Source organism: Podarcis muralis, chromosome 3, assembly GCF_964188315.1.
Source record: "Podarcis muralis chromosome 3, rPodMur119.hap1.1, whole genome shotgun sequence".
NCBI lineage: Eukaryota > Metazoa > Chordata > Lepidosauria > Squamata > Lacertidae > Podarcis > Podarcis muralis.
In genome coordinates this window covers 47,598,999-47,614,572 of record NC_135657.1, presented here as the reverse complement: position 1 = coordinate 47,614,572, position 15,574 = coordinate 47,598,999, and the positions used below count along the sequence as shown (strand labels likewise).

The 15,574-nt window shown below is 45.0% G+C and overlaps 1 protein-coding gene across 3 annotated transcripts; it reads left to right on the top strand.

Moving 5' to 3' along the window:
• The first annotated feature begins 582 nt into the window (after positions 1-582).
• CCSAP (centriole, cilia and spindle associated protein) lies at positions 583-14,162 on the top strand. 3 transcript variants are annotated; one of them, XR_003705971.2, is made up of 4 exons: positions 583-1,484; positions 5,742-6,028; positions 8,267-8,398; positions 9,852-9,985. XR_003705971.2 is itself a non-coding variant. In XM_077925793.1 (4 exons), exons 1-4 carry the CDS (start codon positions 1,142-1,144, stop codon positions 10,023-10,025), a joined length of 837 nt encoding a protein of 278 aa, XP_077781919.1. In that variant the 5' UTR covers positions 585-1,141; the 3' UTR covers positions 10,026-14,162. The 3 variants fall into 3 exon arrangements, 2 of the variants coding, with proteins under 2 accessions (XP_077781919.1, XP_028579851.2); XM_077925793.1 differs by lacking the exon at positions 8,267-8,398 and adding an exon at positions 8,873-8,905 and having other exon boundaries at positions 585-1,484; positions 9,852-14,162; XM_028724018.2 differs by lacking the exon at positions 8,267-8,398 and having other exon boundaries at positions 911-1,484; positions 9,852-14,162.
• Positions 14,163-15,574: the final 1,412 nt, after the last annotated feature.

Below are 15,574 nucleotides of genomic sequence, written 5' to 3'. Positions count from 1 at the left end.
CTCCGGCTGCATTGGCAGGGGTCGCCTACCAAATGCCCATGAAAATCCTAAATTTGGTACCTGAGTGCTCTCCCTCTTTAAAAAGATAACAATCTTTTCACGTCACCCTTGAGAACACTGAGGAGCACAATCCCGCCAAAATTAAGTATTTTTAAATCTTAGCTGAATATGTGCTTAATTGCTTTCATGCACACTGCTAAGATATGACTGTGATTAAGCGGTATACAAATTGTTAACTAAAATGTGAAAAATTCGACTGTAGACTTGCTCAGTTCTGGCTGATGCCTCGGGATGTTGCTTTGTTTTAAGAAATCTAGGAAGACAGATTCGAAGGGCACAATATTTAATCACCGTAATCTTGGCAAGGCCACCGCAATTATTTAGCTCCCCAAAGGGCGCAGCATTGGGGGGTCACCACCGAAAAGGCTCGTCTCCTTCCCACCGATCGGACTTCCTTAAATGAACCTCCATTGAGTGCCCCCTTTAACTCCTCAAAGCGACACTTTCTCGGGCCCTGAAACTCTCAAGAAGCTAGATTTCAAAGGTCTGCGCAACGTTAACTCTGAATTTGGTTAAATTGACAGGTTCAACGACAGCTAGTCTCCAGCAAAGCGTCAGGCACAGGCGAGCCTTAGGTGGCCCGTACCGTCTGCGATCACGTGCGATGCCCATCTGGGGTACTTTTTTTTTATAGCAGCAGCTGCGTTGGTGGGTGACTAAAACCTGGTGACTAACACCACTGCAGAGACGAAAACCAACAACCGGGCAGCTTCAGAGAAAATCACGAGTCCACTCCCGCCTCCAGGGACAAAGACAGCCGGAGCCCGAGGCTTCCTGGCGCTTCTCCCCAGCCTCCCCACCCGTTAAGCTCCAAACGTCCCCTCGGGCTCGCCGGAGAGGGACCTCCTTCGAATGTTTCCCCCGAGCCTCGAAGGCTCGCTCGTGACGTAGCAGCAGGACGCCCTCCTCCTCGCGCGCCGATTGGCTGAAGCGCGCGGAGGCGGTTGCGGAACGTCGCTGTTTGTGTTTGAACGTTCCAGCGGGAGGGTGGGGCGAGGAGGGCTCCGTCGGGCAGGCGGCCGATTCGCTGCTTGAGCAGGGCGACCCTCCGCCCCCCCCCCCGGCTGGACGGCGCGGCGCGATGGTGCCGTCTCGGTGCGTGAAGAGCGAGTACATGAAGCGCTTCAAGGAGCCCAAGTGGGAGGCGTGCGGCCCCTGCTACCAGGAGCTGCTGCGCTACCGCCTGAGCCGGCGCCTTTTGGAGCAGGCGCACCGGCCCTGGTTTTGGGACGGCTGGGAGCAGGACAGCAGCCAGAGCGGCGGTGGTAGTGGCGGCTCCCCGTCGCCCCCGGGCACGTCCAGCCCGCCGGGTGGCCAGCAAGGAGAAGGAAGAGCGGCGCCTGGCGAATCTGGCCTGGGCAGGGCGGAGGCAGCAGCGGGGGACGCCGACAGATCCTGCCCCGAGGAGCCCTTGCGCGGCTCGGGTATGTTCCTCCGCCGCCGAGGGGAGAGGAAGAGGACGGCCTGCCGGAATGACCTTGAGCCATTCTCTCGGTGTCTCCGGGAAGGCGGGCGGAGGGAGGCGCTGGGAGCCGCGGCTGCAGAGATGAGTCGCTGGGGAAGGAGGGAGGGAGCTGCAGTGGCCGGATGTCCCTGCTCTGCAATGGAGCTGCCGCTGGATGTAAATACGGGGCGGGGGCGCGCGGAGGAGAAAGCGGCTTTCCTGGGTTTTAAATAAATCTTAACAGCTGGGGCTCCGCGTCCGGCTTGGCTCTTGAAGCCGCCCTTCCCTCCGCGCGCATCGGGAAATGGAGGGTGCCAGGACCGTGCAGGCGCCTCGGCCTCTCGCCGCCGAGTGGCTTCGCAGCTCCTCCTTACGCGTCTGTTGGGGAACGGGCGAAGGCGGCGCTGCCTTGCCGCCATCGAGTGGTTGCTGCCAATACTCGGCCCCTCCGGCGCCAACCCGGGTCCTTCCGGAGACGAGAGATCTCCGGCTGGATCGTCCCTGCCGAGAAGCGCTTTCGCCCTCGGGCGGCACTTTCCTCGCTTGCGAACGAATAGATTGCTACCGGAGCCTCCGCTGACGTAACAGCGGCATTTTGGAAACCCATGTTTGACCAAATGGAAAGGGACGATTATTTCTCTCCAGCTTTGCTGGCAGGAAAATAGGCCATGCCCACTTGCATTAAGGCTTTCTTTTGAAATGTATTCGTGTAGGGCCAGAGATGGGCCTGGGGCTTTTTGGCCAATGGAGGACCAACGCGAACAGGGATGATGTGAGTCGTAGGACAGCGGCATCAGGATGGGGCCACAGGTTCCCCATCTCGGACTTACTAAGGATGATTCGACTTCTGCTTTGTGACTTAAATCCACATCCTTATGATAAATAATATCTATCTAGAGAGCAGATGGATGCCAACAGCAACAGTATCTAGAGAGCAGTGCAGAGCAGAAATTATGCTGCCCATAAGGCAGGTTGGGGGAACCTTTGGTCCTCCAGGTGTTCCTGAACTGCAGGTCCTTCATCCCCTGGCATTGACTATGCTTGCATGGGTTGATGGGAGTTGTAGTTCAGCAACACCTGGAGGTTCTCCACACTTGCCATAAGGATGATGCCATTCTTCCAGCCGCTCTTTGGTGGTAGTAGCATGATGCCCTGTTCTGCACAGAATTAGGATGGCTTTAAGACCATGGAAATCTTAGGCGAGCAGATAAAAATGAGCCTGTTTCCTCTGGGTTTACTTGCAGACTCTAGAATCTGTTTTCCGAAAAAGTGAAACAAAGCTTAATGATCTTACTACGAGTGAAGGGTTAGATTTGCATACCTGACAACACTTCTTGAGTGCTGCTGTTGGCATCAGTGGAGCCAGCTTTGGTGAATGCAGCTTTGATTTCATCCCCAAAGTGTCTTGATCTCTTATAAGCTTTTTGGAATGACCTCACCAAGAGCATTTCAAAGGCCCAAACTGAAATACCAGCACAGTACCGAAAATAGACCCAACTCAGTAGTATTCTGAATAGAATAACCCTAAAAAACACTCTGAAATTCCTTTGGTTTTTTCTGATTTAACAGAAAGTAAAAGTAGCTTCTTTATTTAGTTACAGTATTTATAGCCTACTCATCACTGAATATTTTCAATCCCAGAATAAGGATCAAAGTAATAAAACCATTACAAACTAATATAAACAGGTCGAACAAACAACAAATTAACAATTCTTTCATAAGGGAAGCAACGCTGCTATAATGACAAACATTAAACTTTCCAGTTTAACCAAATCCCTAGGTAAAAAAAAAAAAAAGACATTCAAACAGATTAAACAACCAACAATTCCCACCCCATTTTTTCATTTCTGGTGGAGATGCTGAGGTAATCCACTTGCTTCCCGCTGTCTCTCATACAAAGAAGGCTCCACTCTGTGCCAGCAGACTCACTTTGTAGATTTTGAACAGCTTCCATCTCATCCAGGCTCTTGCCCTGAGCATGGGTGTAGCTGGGGGGGGGGAGCTGCCCCCCATCAAGTAAATCAATAAGAATAGTTAACTAATTAAGGTTCTGCCCCCGCCCAACATAAATCCTGGCTACGCCCATGGGCCTGAGTGGTATGAATTGTTGCCCACAAGGATCTACAGCGAGAAACTCCTCCTACTTGACCATGGAAGCAACAGTGGTTGGGGGGGAAAAGCACAAAAGAAAAAGAGGGTGGCAATAAGGTCCTGCTAGTGTTTCTCTCCCAGTCCTGACAAAACTCCTGGGCCTCCAAGCCGGTAAGGCTACTAGGGAGGAATATTCAGGTGAATTTGCTTGCCTCTCCCAACTCTGTCCTCCTCACCAGCTGCCACAAACCGCATTCAGGGTCCTCCAGGGAAATTAATGTGCTTCTCTATATAGACTGTGCCTTAGTTCTCAGAATACACTTAATTAGGAGATGTTTTACACAGTACACAGCAGCAAACTCAGATTGGCCATTAAGTGCGTTCACAACAGGGGAGCAGCAACTCATGCAGTCTGCTTGATTGTACCTGCACAATTTATGTATACACAAACGGAAGTTTGGTATGTCATACATAGTCTTTTTTCCCTTTCCAGTGAACCTTTGAAAACATAAATTTGTGAAGTGTCCTATGACATTGGTTGCGTCTAGGAATGTTTCCTTGCTGACAGCTGGGATCAAATTTTTAAAATGGAATTTCAAATGCTCAGGATATCAAATGTGGGCAGATACCACCTGCAAATTGAAACAAACGTGCATGACTTATATGTGGAATATACTATCAGCAGATACAGCGATGGTTGGCAGGATAACTCCATGCAAGTACCCCTATAAAAATTTGCAATGCCACTTCAGGTTTGCTAAGATAATCAAACCTTAATATGAATGACAGCACAGAGTTTTCCCTCTGCTGTGCTTCCTGGACAGTATTTATTTGGAACTTAAAAGCATTGTCACAAATGTGACACTAGCGTAGATAACCTAGTCTTCTGATGACGCACTGGTACCTTGGGGGCAAAGACATTTCCTCTATAGAAGGTTGGTTTTTATTTTTGACACTGATCTCTTTTCCTCTGTTACTTCCCATTGTATGACGAAAATCGGTATCATGCCTTGACAAGCAAGAGTAATGATGAGCAAGAACACTGTGTGCGTATGCACGCACGGTGTGTTCAGCATTTGCAGAGAGTTCTTTAGTTGTCAGTGATTCTCACACAGATTCATAGCTGCTTATGTAAGTTGTTGCCATGGCATCTTGCATCTTTAAAATTGCATAAGCTTTCGTTCTCCAGCCAAAAATAAGGCACTAACAAGAGCAAGAATTGTAATGTAGCCACAAACGGCATCACTGTGCCAGTCAAGCTGGTGCGTGATGGGAGTTGTGCTTTTTAACAACACAGGCTCCATAGCCACCTTTGATCCGGCCTCTTATATAGGAGAAGGCATTGCACCTTTCGGTAATAGTATGCAGCTCTGATCACTGACACCTGTCCACTGTTGCTGTATCTACTGTCTGATTGGAAACCTTAGTAATTGAGGCCTCTTTTTCCTACTTTACATTGCTGACTCTTGTGTGCACCCAGCAAGAGTTGATTTTTAAAATTTTTATTTATTTTTTAATTGAATTTATATACCACCCTATACCTGGGGGTCTCATGGCGGTTCACAGAATAAAATCAAGATATAAAACCACAAAATACATAATAAAAATAAAAACAACAACCCCATAGCCCCTCCCCAAAAGAACACATTTTAAAAGGGCATAGGATGTAAATCAGATCAACCAAAGGCCTGGTTAAAAAGGAATGTTTTTGCCTGGCACCTGAAGGTGTATCATGAAGGTGCCAGGCGAACTTCACTGTAGGGAAGTTTTACCTACAGCGCAGATAAATCAAAGGAGTTATGGCACACTACCAGTCTGCATTGGTTTGCATATGATGAGCCCTGCTAGATTAGGCCAGTGGCTCATCTAGTCCAGCATCTTCCTCTCACAGTGTCCAATCAGTGCAACAATGGTCTCCCAGCTTGTATTCCCAGCAACTTGCATGCATAGGCGTTCTGCTTCCCAACAGTGGAGGTAGAACTTAGCTGTCATGACTGGTAGACATGAAGAGCCTTTGCCTCCATTAATTTGTCTTGTCCGGCGGCAGTGGGTGGGGCGCTCATGGCAGCTGCTTTAGCGTGCCTCTCGGGTGGGCCGGCCCTGGGAGGTGGGCAGGCTAAACCTAACCCTCCTTCTTTTCTCCTAGAGGATGAAGACCAAGAGAAAGCCGAGGAGAAAACCGAAGTTGAGAGTGGAGGCAAAAAGTCTGCCCCCAAAGGAGCTGGCGGGTCAGCAAGTTGCCCCCAAGGGCAGCCTTCGAGTCGTGGTGCTTTGGGCAGCCGGGGTGACAGAAGACGGGTGAAAAGTCCTCAAAGGATACATGCAGCAAAGGGGTTGAAACACCCATTTGCCTTGTATGGCTGGGGAGAAAAACAGACTGATACCGGGAGCCAGAAGACACACAATGTCTGTGCATCCGCTTCTGTGAATGAAGTAAGGCAACTTGAAATATATACTTATGGGTTTTTTGTCTAAGTCCTTGCCCTCCTGCCTGACTCCTTCCTTCACACTTGTAAGGTCAGCCCAGGTTTGTGTGGTGCCCACAGTGAACTAGGATGTTGCTGTTTCCTTATTCTTTGTCATCCTATGCTGGGCAAAATAACTACTGACATTTAAAATGCTATACAGTGGTACCTTGAGTTACAAACGCTTCTAACCTGGAAGAGTTACCTCGAGTTGAGAACATTGCCCCAGGATGAGAATGGAAATCGTGTGCCGGCAGCAAGAGGCCCCATTAGCGAAAGCACGCCTCTAGTTAAGAACAGTTTCAGGTTAAGAATGGACCTCCGGAACGAATTAAGTTCGTAACTAGATGTACAACTGTAGTTAAGTGGGCTAATGTTGTCTTAACTTCCTGCCCTTCTGCTACTGTGCCTGTGCTCTGGGCAGCCAACAGATGCCAGCAGACTTTTGACTGTGCATCCCCAAAGGCAGGGAATACTATTGAACCCATCAGCTGTGAAGCTGCCCCTGTGCCAACTCCTCCAAAAGTGTGGGATTTCTCTCTGTGCAACTTACACAGCTGAAATGAACAACTCTTAGGGGTGCCCAGTTTGCCTGTGTGGTTTGGCTGGCCTTGCCTGGTTTTCCGATCCATTTATTATGCCTATGCACTTACTTGCTTGAGAGTAAGGAGTAGTGCAGCATCCTTTCTTGGTTTTGTTAGTTGCCTGCCCTCCTTGTGTATTTTGTGTTGTTTTCCATAGCTGGATCCAAGGCCGTTTCTTCCATGGTCAGTAGCAATACTCTGAACTGGATATGGGAGTGGCCTTGCCATGAAGCAGTTGCTTTGGGTGTTTTCCAGTGGATGTATTGCGGTTTGGATTGTATCCAGCTAAGTTATTATATGCGTGGAATGACTTCTGCAAGCAGAGTGGAACTTCCCCTCCCTCTGTGTGCTCTCCAAATCTGCTCTAGGTTTTTCTCTAACCATTCGGAGCAGATTTGAGGGCAGAGAGGAGCGGAATGTTCAGCTGTGCTCACAGAAGCTATTCCTCATGTACAGTGAATTAGTTGGCTACAACCCCATCTTAGATTTCTTACCTGCCCTTCACTATGAGGTCCCGGGGGGGTGGGATTACAGCAATGAAAAAACAGATTTAAAATAGTTTAAGCACACTACAGTGGTACCTCGGGCTAAGTACTTAATTCGTTCCGGAGGTCCATTCTTAACCTGAAACTGTTCTTAACCTGAAGCACCACTTTAGTTAATGGGGCCTCCCACTGTTGCCATGCCGCTGGAGCCCAATTTCTGTTCTCATCCTGAAGCAAAGTTCTTAACCCGAGGTACTACTTCCGGGTTAGCGGAGTCTGTAACCTGAAGCGTATGTAACCTGAGGTATCACTGTTCAAGCAAGAGTATAGGGTGGGTCCTTCTATATATAAGGTATCAAAAGCCAGGATGAAGAGATGTGTCTTCAGCATATGACAAAAATTACACAATGAAGGTGTCAGGCACACCTCTGTGGGGAGGGAATTCCACAGCTTAGGGGCTGCCCCAGAGGAGGCACTCTCCTAGGCTGCCACCACCTTAAACTTCCAGCGTGGTGATCCCCAGAGAGCCCCCTCTGCTGATCCTAACACCTGAGGGGGTCTGCAGTGAAGGAGGCAGTCTTTCAAAAATAGTCACCAAGGCTACCTGAGCCTCCAGTGACAATGTTGGGTCCAGGAGCATCCCTAAGCTATGGACCTACTCCTTTCAGGGGAGTGCAGCCCTGTCCAGAAGAAACCATCTCCCCAGACTCAAGAACTGAAAACAACCTATGTGTTTTCATGACTTCAGCTTCAATTTACTAGTGTGGGTGTGTCAAAATGGAAGGGAAAGGGGTAGTATCTGATGTCAACATGTTCAAAGCTTGGGATAAATGAGTGGGGGAAGAGCCTGTAGGAATCCATTTGCCACATACAGGCACCTTCATATTCCTCCATAGTAAGTTGCCCTATTGTACTGAGACACCTACTGGACCTTGTGAATGGGATCTCGGCCATTGATCTTCTGCAATTATATTCCTTGGTTGATGGGAATGGGCTGTGACATTGTCACTGACATCCTATGCTGTAGTTATGAAGTGGAATCTTCTTCCACCTTGTTTACAGATTATATTGGAACATTATTTGCTAACTCTAATTAATGCAAAGCTTTTGTTTGTTTGTTTCTGGCTGCCGTTTCAGTGCTGCTGTGGAGGGAATTCCCGATGCTAGAACGGTTGCCTACCCCCTGTCAGGATATGAGAGAGAATAATCTTTGTAAAACAGCAGGCAGTTAGCATCAAGTGTCCCAAGGCAGAGTGAGCTCAAGTTTAGGTATGGCATAAAAGGTTGAAAGTACTGATGACACCATCATGGTAGGCTCCTGGTACTTGAATGACTTTGGGAAGCTGGAAGTTCTTGCAAAAGTGCTGCTGATCTGTGAAATGTTAAGATTCAGCATAAAGCATATTAATGTACTTCTGACAGCAGTATGGAAGAAATACAAGAAAGGCAGCTATTTGTGTGTGTGTGTGTGTGTGTGTGTGTGTGTGTAAAATAATACAGCACGTACTGGTTAAATTTGCATATCTCGATTTAGTCTAGCTTAGTCCATTGACATAAATAAATCTAAGCTTGTTTTAAATGGACATTTGTCATTAAGAGTGAATTACTAAAGTCCCAACAGATACTGGCATTTGCTACTGAATAGAAAAGAAATGGCGTTTATAGTAGAGCTTACACATATTTATGATTGGATGGCTAACATATCTGTACACAGCCTAACATGCCTTTGAACAACCTCTGCAGGTTAGTGGATGGCTAAATCCTTCAGCCTCTCAGGTTAGCAGCTGAGCTTTTTGCCTTTGTGCTTCATACCCTAACTTCATACCCTAACCCAATGCCATGCATATTCACTCACCTTTGAAAAGTTGGTGATTCAATATTGGATGTGCACAGCTAATTAGCATGTTTTTTTATTTTACTTAGCGTGCACCTGACTTTTCAGTTTGATGAACTTTTCCCAAGTGGCTTACAAATGAAAGCAAGAATAGATACTATCCAATAGTTTAAAAATGGAAATGGTAAATAGCATACGAAAAGCCACAATAAACCTTAAAAGCAGCAGTAAATATCAGTCTCTGTTTAGTTAAAAGAGGCAAAATTTAAATGGTTTTTGTCTGGTGCCAAAACCTGACCATGCCTTGGTTTTCAAACCGTTTTGGGAGTCAAACTGAAGGAGCGTCTCCACCCCCATCATTCTACCCAGACACTGTGGTCCAGCACCGAGGGCCTTCTGGCGGTTCCCTCACTGTGAGAAGCCAAGTTACAGGGAACCAGGCAGAGGGCCTTCTCGGTAGTGGCGCCTTCCCTGTGGAACACCCTCGCACCAGATGTCAAAGAGAACAACAACTACCAGGCTTTTAGAAGACATCTGAAGGCAGCCCTGTTTCGGGAAGCTTTTAATGTTTGATGTATTCTAGTATTTTAATATTCTTTTGGAAGCCGCCCAGAGTGGCTGGGGAAGCCCAGCCAGATGGGCGGGGTATAAATAATAACTTATTATTATTATTATTATTATTATTATTATTATTATTATTATTATTAAATCCGAGAACCAAGGTATGACTGTAGCAAGATTATAACTGGCATTTTGGGATTCTGGATGCTAGTTGTTTGAAACCTCAGGAGGGGAGACTGCTCTTGAGATTAAATCCTGCTTGCAAGTTTCTCACAGGCATCTAGATGGCCACCAAGAATCATCTAACACTTAAATATCTCTTGTTAGATCCACGAGTCTGCACTGAGAGCGAAGAACAGAAGGCAAGTGGAAAAAAGAAAGCTGTCTCAGAGGCGGATTCATTCAGCGGAAGTAGAACAAGCCTGGAGAGCGAAATCTGCTGCACCAGACAACCCCTGGATGACGGAATACATGAGGTGTTACTCAGCACGAGCACGGTGATTCAAGATTTGCCTGGAACTGTCTTTTTAAAAATTCAGAAATAGTGTATGAAAGCAACGGGTGAAGAATTCCAAACTACTTATGCAAGATTTTTAACAAAAGGATTTTTCCAGCAGTTTGATATACTTGTTTATATTTTGGCTACTTATCCCTGCAGGAGAGGGAATAATTGATTCCATACTGGTGGGAACTATGCTTAGCAGTATAGCTTCTTTACAGGTTTTTTTTAAAAAAGAAGAATATTAAGAGATCTTTCTGTTGGCCTTGAGCGGAAAAGCTATGGAGTGTTGTAGAATGAACTTTTTAAAATGAAAGACCTCAGAAGGGTTATTTTGACAAATATTTAGTCCCTCCTTAATCATTGAAACATATGGACCGTAATCCACGGGAAATTTCTTGCCCTGATGTTGCATAGAACTCAAAACCTTTCCCTATAGGGGAGCCATAAGGCTTTACAAATCAGGTCTGTAAAAATTATTTGTAGGTGCCATTGTATTTTCATGTGATTCTAGTTAAGTTGCTATGATTTTCCTCAGACCTGTACAACTTGAGACCTAGCGAGCCAAATGCAGACTTTCTGCCCTCTGTGGATTCAATCCAGTGACCACAAAAACAGGGGACTGTTATCTTTCTTGCTGTGCAGGCCAGTTGTGCAAGCTCTTGCAGCCAGATGTGTAGAAGATTGTATAATTGGAAATGCTCCATTTTTAGAATTCTGAAAGCTCTCCCCAACTTTTGGTAAATATATAGTGACTTGTTCAGGTTTACATTCCAGTTTTAGGTTTTGTGACCATCTGGAACTGGAGATTTTGGTGCAATAGATTAGTAATGTGACGTGTTTACGTTTTTAGCTTTTTAAATTTGCTATCATGAGCCTGTGGTACCAAATGGCAGGTGTAGACAATCATTAACTATTAGTTATCAGTACTTTGCAGTAAGTAACATGGACTTGGTGACAGTGAACTGGGATGTAGATATTTTTTAATGCTTTATTTGGGTGGATTAAATATGCTTTGTAAAGAGTTTTGTTAGGTGAGCTTCTGCATAAGTGAAATGTTACGACTATTTCAACTCTTGAATTGAACCTACCAGACCAAGTTAGTGTACATTCCAGAGGCATGTTCAGGACTCAGGCAAATTTTGCTATACTTCTCAAGTGTATGACATGCCCCTTATCCCCCCCCCCCCCCCGACCACCAAAAAAAGTTGATTTGTGTAATTCAGAGGATGAAGCCATTGGCAATTATGAGAATGTAACAAATCTGTTACAGTTTAAAGTTTGTATCGCATATTGTGAGACTACCTGCCATTTTTGTGTATCAAACACCGAACTGGTGGCTAATAAGCTGCTTAAAATAGTCTCCTTATAAAGTCAAACCTTGGTTCTCAAACGGCCATGTTTTTTAACGTTTTGGCTCCCAAACGCCGAAAACCCGGAAGTAAATGCTCCTGTTTTCGAATGTTTTTCAGAAGCCAAATGTCTGACGTGGCTTCCGCTTGAGTGCAAGTGTGGAAGTGAAATGGGCTTCCGGAATGGATTACATTTGACAACTGAGATTTGATTGTATTTCAAATTATGTTGGCTCCATTCATGTAGGGGTGGTTTTATGCAGGTGGCATTAGTCTCAATCATTAAGACTTAAATAACTCAAATTTTGGGAAACAGTTATTGGTAGCCTTTCATTCCAAAGGCTACATCAGGTACTCTCCCCAGAAACTCTGTGGTTACTCAGTGTTTGAGTTCCCTCTTCCATGGTTGCTGCAGGTGGCTTTTGGCTCTGTTGAGTTCTGCTTTCTTTCCATCTGAAGGCCTGTGGTTGGAACTGTGTTTCCTTCAGTCTTTTTTTTAATTTAATCCCTTATCTTCACTTTACAAAATTAAAGGACTTCAATTGTACATAGCTTTAACATAATAATACATTTCTCTATCTTTGTTATACAATATTGACTCCCGTCCTGCTTCCAAGGGATACATGAAGGACTTTTTTTCTTGTGTCCTAAAGACCACTTTTCTTTAACAACTGGCAGCTTTTTGAAAATATTTTGGATTCTCTTTTCAAAGGGCTGTTCATGTTGCCATCTTTTAACTTCCCAGAATGTGTTCAGCTAAACTTCTTGTAAGCTAACTGACACATGGATGGACGTTGGAAATTTTGAAGACACTGTTGAAACAAGGATACTAAAAGTCTGGGTTTTCAGTCTTCCACAAGGATGTGTTGGGTGGCTTAAGTCACTTTTAATTCTGGTAATTTGCAAAGGGTGTGTGTGCATATCGCTGTTGCACATGGAGCATCTGCTTGCTTCTCTGTGTAGAGTGGTTTTTATCTTAACTTTAAGCATTCCCCTCCCCCCCTCAACTGGGCATTAATGTGGTGTTAGACATGGAGTCTCTTGGATTGCAATCCTAAACGTGTCTACTCAGAAGTCTCATAGAGTTCAGTGACACTTCCAGGCAAATGAGCAAAGGATTGCAGGTGCATTTCCTGACAAAAGCCCTGTTCAGCTGTGATAAAAATCCACAAATATAGCATGTGAGTGCCACCTGTCTCTGTCTCCCTCTGTAAATTGAAGGGCAGATGTGCAAAGCGAGGAGCCCGCTTCTACGGGTGAATATTTCCTGTGCATTTTAGAATCCAGGTTTAACAAGATTCTGCATCACTCAAGGAGCCTCCATACAGGGCCCCCCTTTCTTGCATTATATTTTCAGATAGTCCCATCTGAAGAGGGCTAAAGTTGGCAGGAAATGGCAAAACTACCATCCTCACTAGGAAATAAAGAAACTTATTTACAGATGTGTTTACTAAAGCTGGAATTGGTGGTGGTGGAATGACAAATTCTGAGCTGTTCCAGTCTTCTAGGTATAAATAATGCTTTTGCTTTTAATTTTAAAATAGGGACATTGTCATGAGAAAGACCCCTGTTTCCTTGTTGAAACTTGAGAAAAGTCTTATTTATGGCCCATCTGTCTTCACAAAACTGGCATAATATCACTACCAAATGCATGAAACTGAAATGCACAAATGACACTCATTGTTTCAGCACAGTAAAAAAAAGAAGTATCTACTGTTCCAATTAGACATTTACTTTGGTGAAACATGTTTATGGTGTGACATTGTGCAAAAAAGGGTATGCTTTTGTGTATATTTGTACCACCACGTTTCTTGCATCACTATCCAGTAACTTCAACAACAAGCTATTGTTAGCAACTTCTCTATTTTTAAATATCATGGTTATGCTTTTTCTTTTCTTTTTACTGTTTACCCTCAGGCATCTTGCTTGTACTGAGCCCTCCTTCACTATTACTGGCAGCTATGTCTTCTGTAAGCATGGAGCAGACTGCTTATTCAGCCCTGAGATTAGACTTCCCCTAGAATTGACCAAATTTGGTGAGGGTCCCACATCCTCCCTGCCTTTTGAAGCTTCTGGGGTTGGCACAATGGTAGCTGTAGTGCTAGACCTGTTGCTTGATGGGGAAATGGCTCTGGCTCAACTTCCCTCAGGGTCTTCTCCCACCTTTGAAATGTGTCTTCCCTGCTTGAGCTGCCAGGGCAGACGGGAATATAAGCAATTGAGACCAATCGCATTTTAGCCTACTGAAAACTGCCTAAACCAGATTGGCACTAAATATGGCTTCTAGATGAGAAAGTTACCTTCTTGATGGGAGAGGCAGCATCACCTGAAGCATAAACTATCTACTAGTTTATGTTTGCATACTCCTGCCTCTTTGAAATATGTTGGTTTGTGACAGGCTAGGAGTACCAAAACGCTGGTGTAATACAAAGAGCAACATATAGCCTAAAGCCATAAAGCGCGAGTAACCAGACCAAGCATGGCAGTCTTTTGAGCACGACTGTTTAAGGCCCAGATACTTGAACAGGTGAGGGCTATAAACTCTTGACTCTGTTCCTGTATGTAGTTCCTATAATGTAAAGGTACAGGGAAGCTGCCACACTTAGCTTTTGTGAGCACTGAAATCACTTTAGATAAAAGCTTGGGGGGAAATAAGCTTGAAGCAATATGTGACTTAGAATGTGTTTTTAAATAGTGTGTTTTTTTTCTAATGTTCTTGTGTTATTTATATTTAATTGTACTTGCCATGACTTTGTACATGTGAATAAAATCAATTTGGGGGAAAAACATTTTGAAAAAGCAGTTGTTGCGCTTTCTTGATAATGGTGAAATAAGTCTTATGACTCTTATGTAAGTTTTAGGGGCCTTGTGCCTCTGAGTCCTCTCAGTGGGTTGCAACCTTAAGGCTAGTAGCTGCAAAAGAGCATAGCAGGAATAGGGAACCTCTGACCTAGAGCCCAAATACAGCCCCCAAGGACACTATTTGGCCTCTGACCAGACCTGCTTGCACCTTCCTTGTTTTTGGCTGGTTGTAATGTGTCCTTCCACTTTGACAATCCCTCTCTGTTGCCTGGAAGATAGAGAGGGATGCATAAGAATGTGTAGAAATTAACCGCCTCCCAATCTTTTTTCTCTGCACCATGCATAATTTTATTCATCATGTCTCTTCTTTCCCTTTTCTCAAGCTAAAAACTCCCAATTGGCTTTTTGGAACACAAAAACGTTTCTTCATAGGGGAATTGCTGCACCCTTCCTTGATCATTTTGGTTGCCCTTTCCTGAACCTTCCACCATAGGTTTAGAAAACTATGGTATTTATTCCCACAAAATGCACCACCTTGGATGGCTTTAAAAGATTAGTCAAATTTGTGGTGAATAAGGCTGCTTTACCTCAGGCCTGTGGGTTGAATGTGGCCCTCCAGGCCTCTCTCCCTCTGGCATTCAGAATTCCTCTCAGGCCAGACCCCTCACTGGAACCACAAGTCATTTTGTGTGGCTGAAATGTGTTCTTAAATTCCACTAATTTCTCTTGTTTTGTCTGGATGGATGATACGGGTTTTTTGTGTGTTGAAACTAGCCTGCTGTACAAAGGCAAAGGTTACAATGACTCTGGCCACTTTTGCCTCTGGCTCCATCTACCACTGCAGCATGGGCCCTAAAGGTTGCGCAAACTGGAATGTGGCCATTGGGTTGAAAAATATTCCCCACTGTGGACACTAATTTTAAGCTGCTTTCAGGCACAACTGAGCGACACGAGAAATCTAGACACCTCCCTCATACACTTCATCTTTAGTGGTAGGCCCCTTTCCAGTCAGCAAAACAGTAAAAGATTGGATGGGCTAAGAAACTCCAAACATACTGAGAAATGCTTAAATGATTACTACATGTAAATAAGAAGCTTTTAGCGTGTCTATGGGTTTTGAAAATCTTAGGGATAAATTGGACTAAGGGGAATGATCCAAGTACTGCTTCAAACAAGTGATCAAGTTAGTAGACTCTTACTTTCTATTTTGGCATAGAATACCAGCTGTCTGAATAAACATGCCCAATAGGGGCTGTTAAGCCCCCCACCTTGTGGTTGCCAAGGCTTTGTCCCCTAAGTGAGCAGAGAATCTTGATGTAATACTGTGGAAAGATCTGACCATATATTAATCACCAAGTCTAGCATCCTAACTTACTAAGTCGATACAGTAGCTTTGA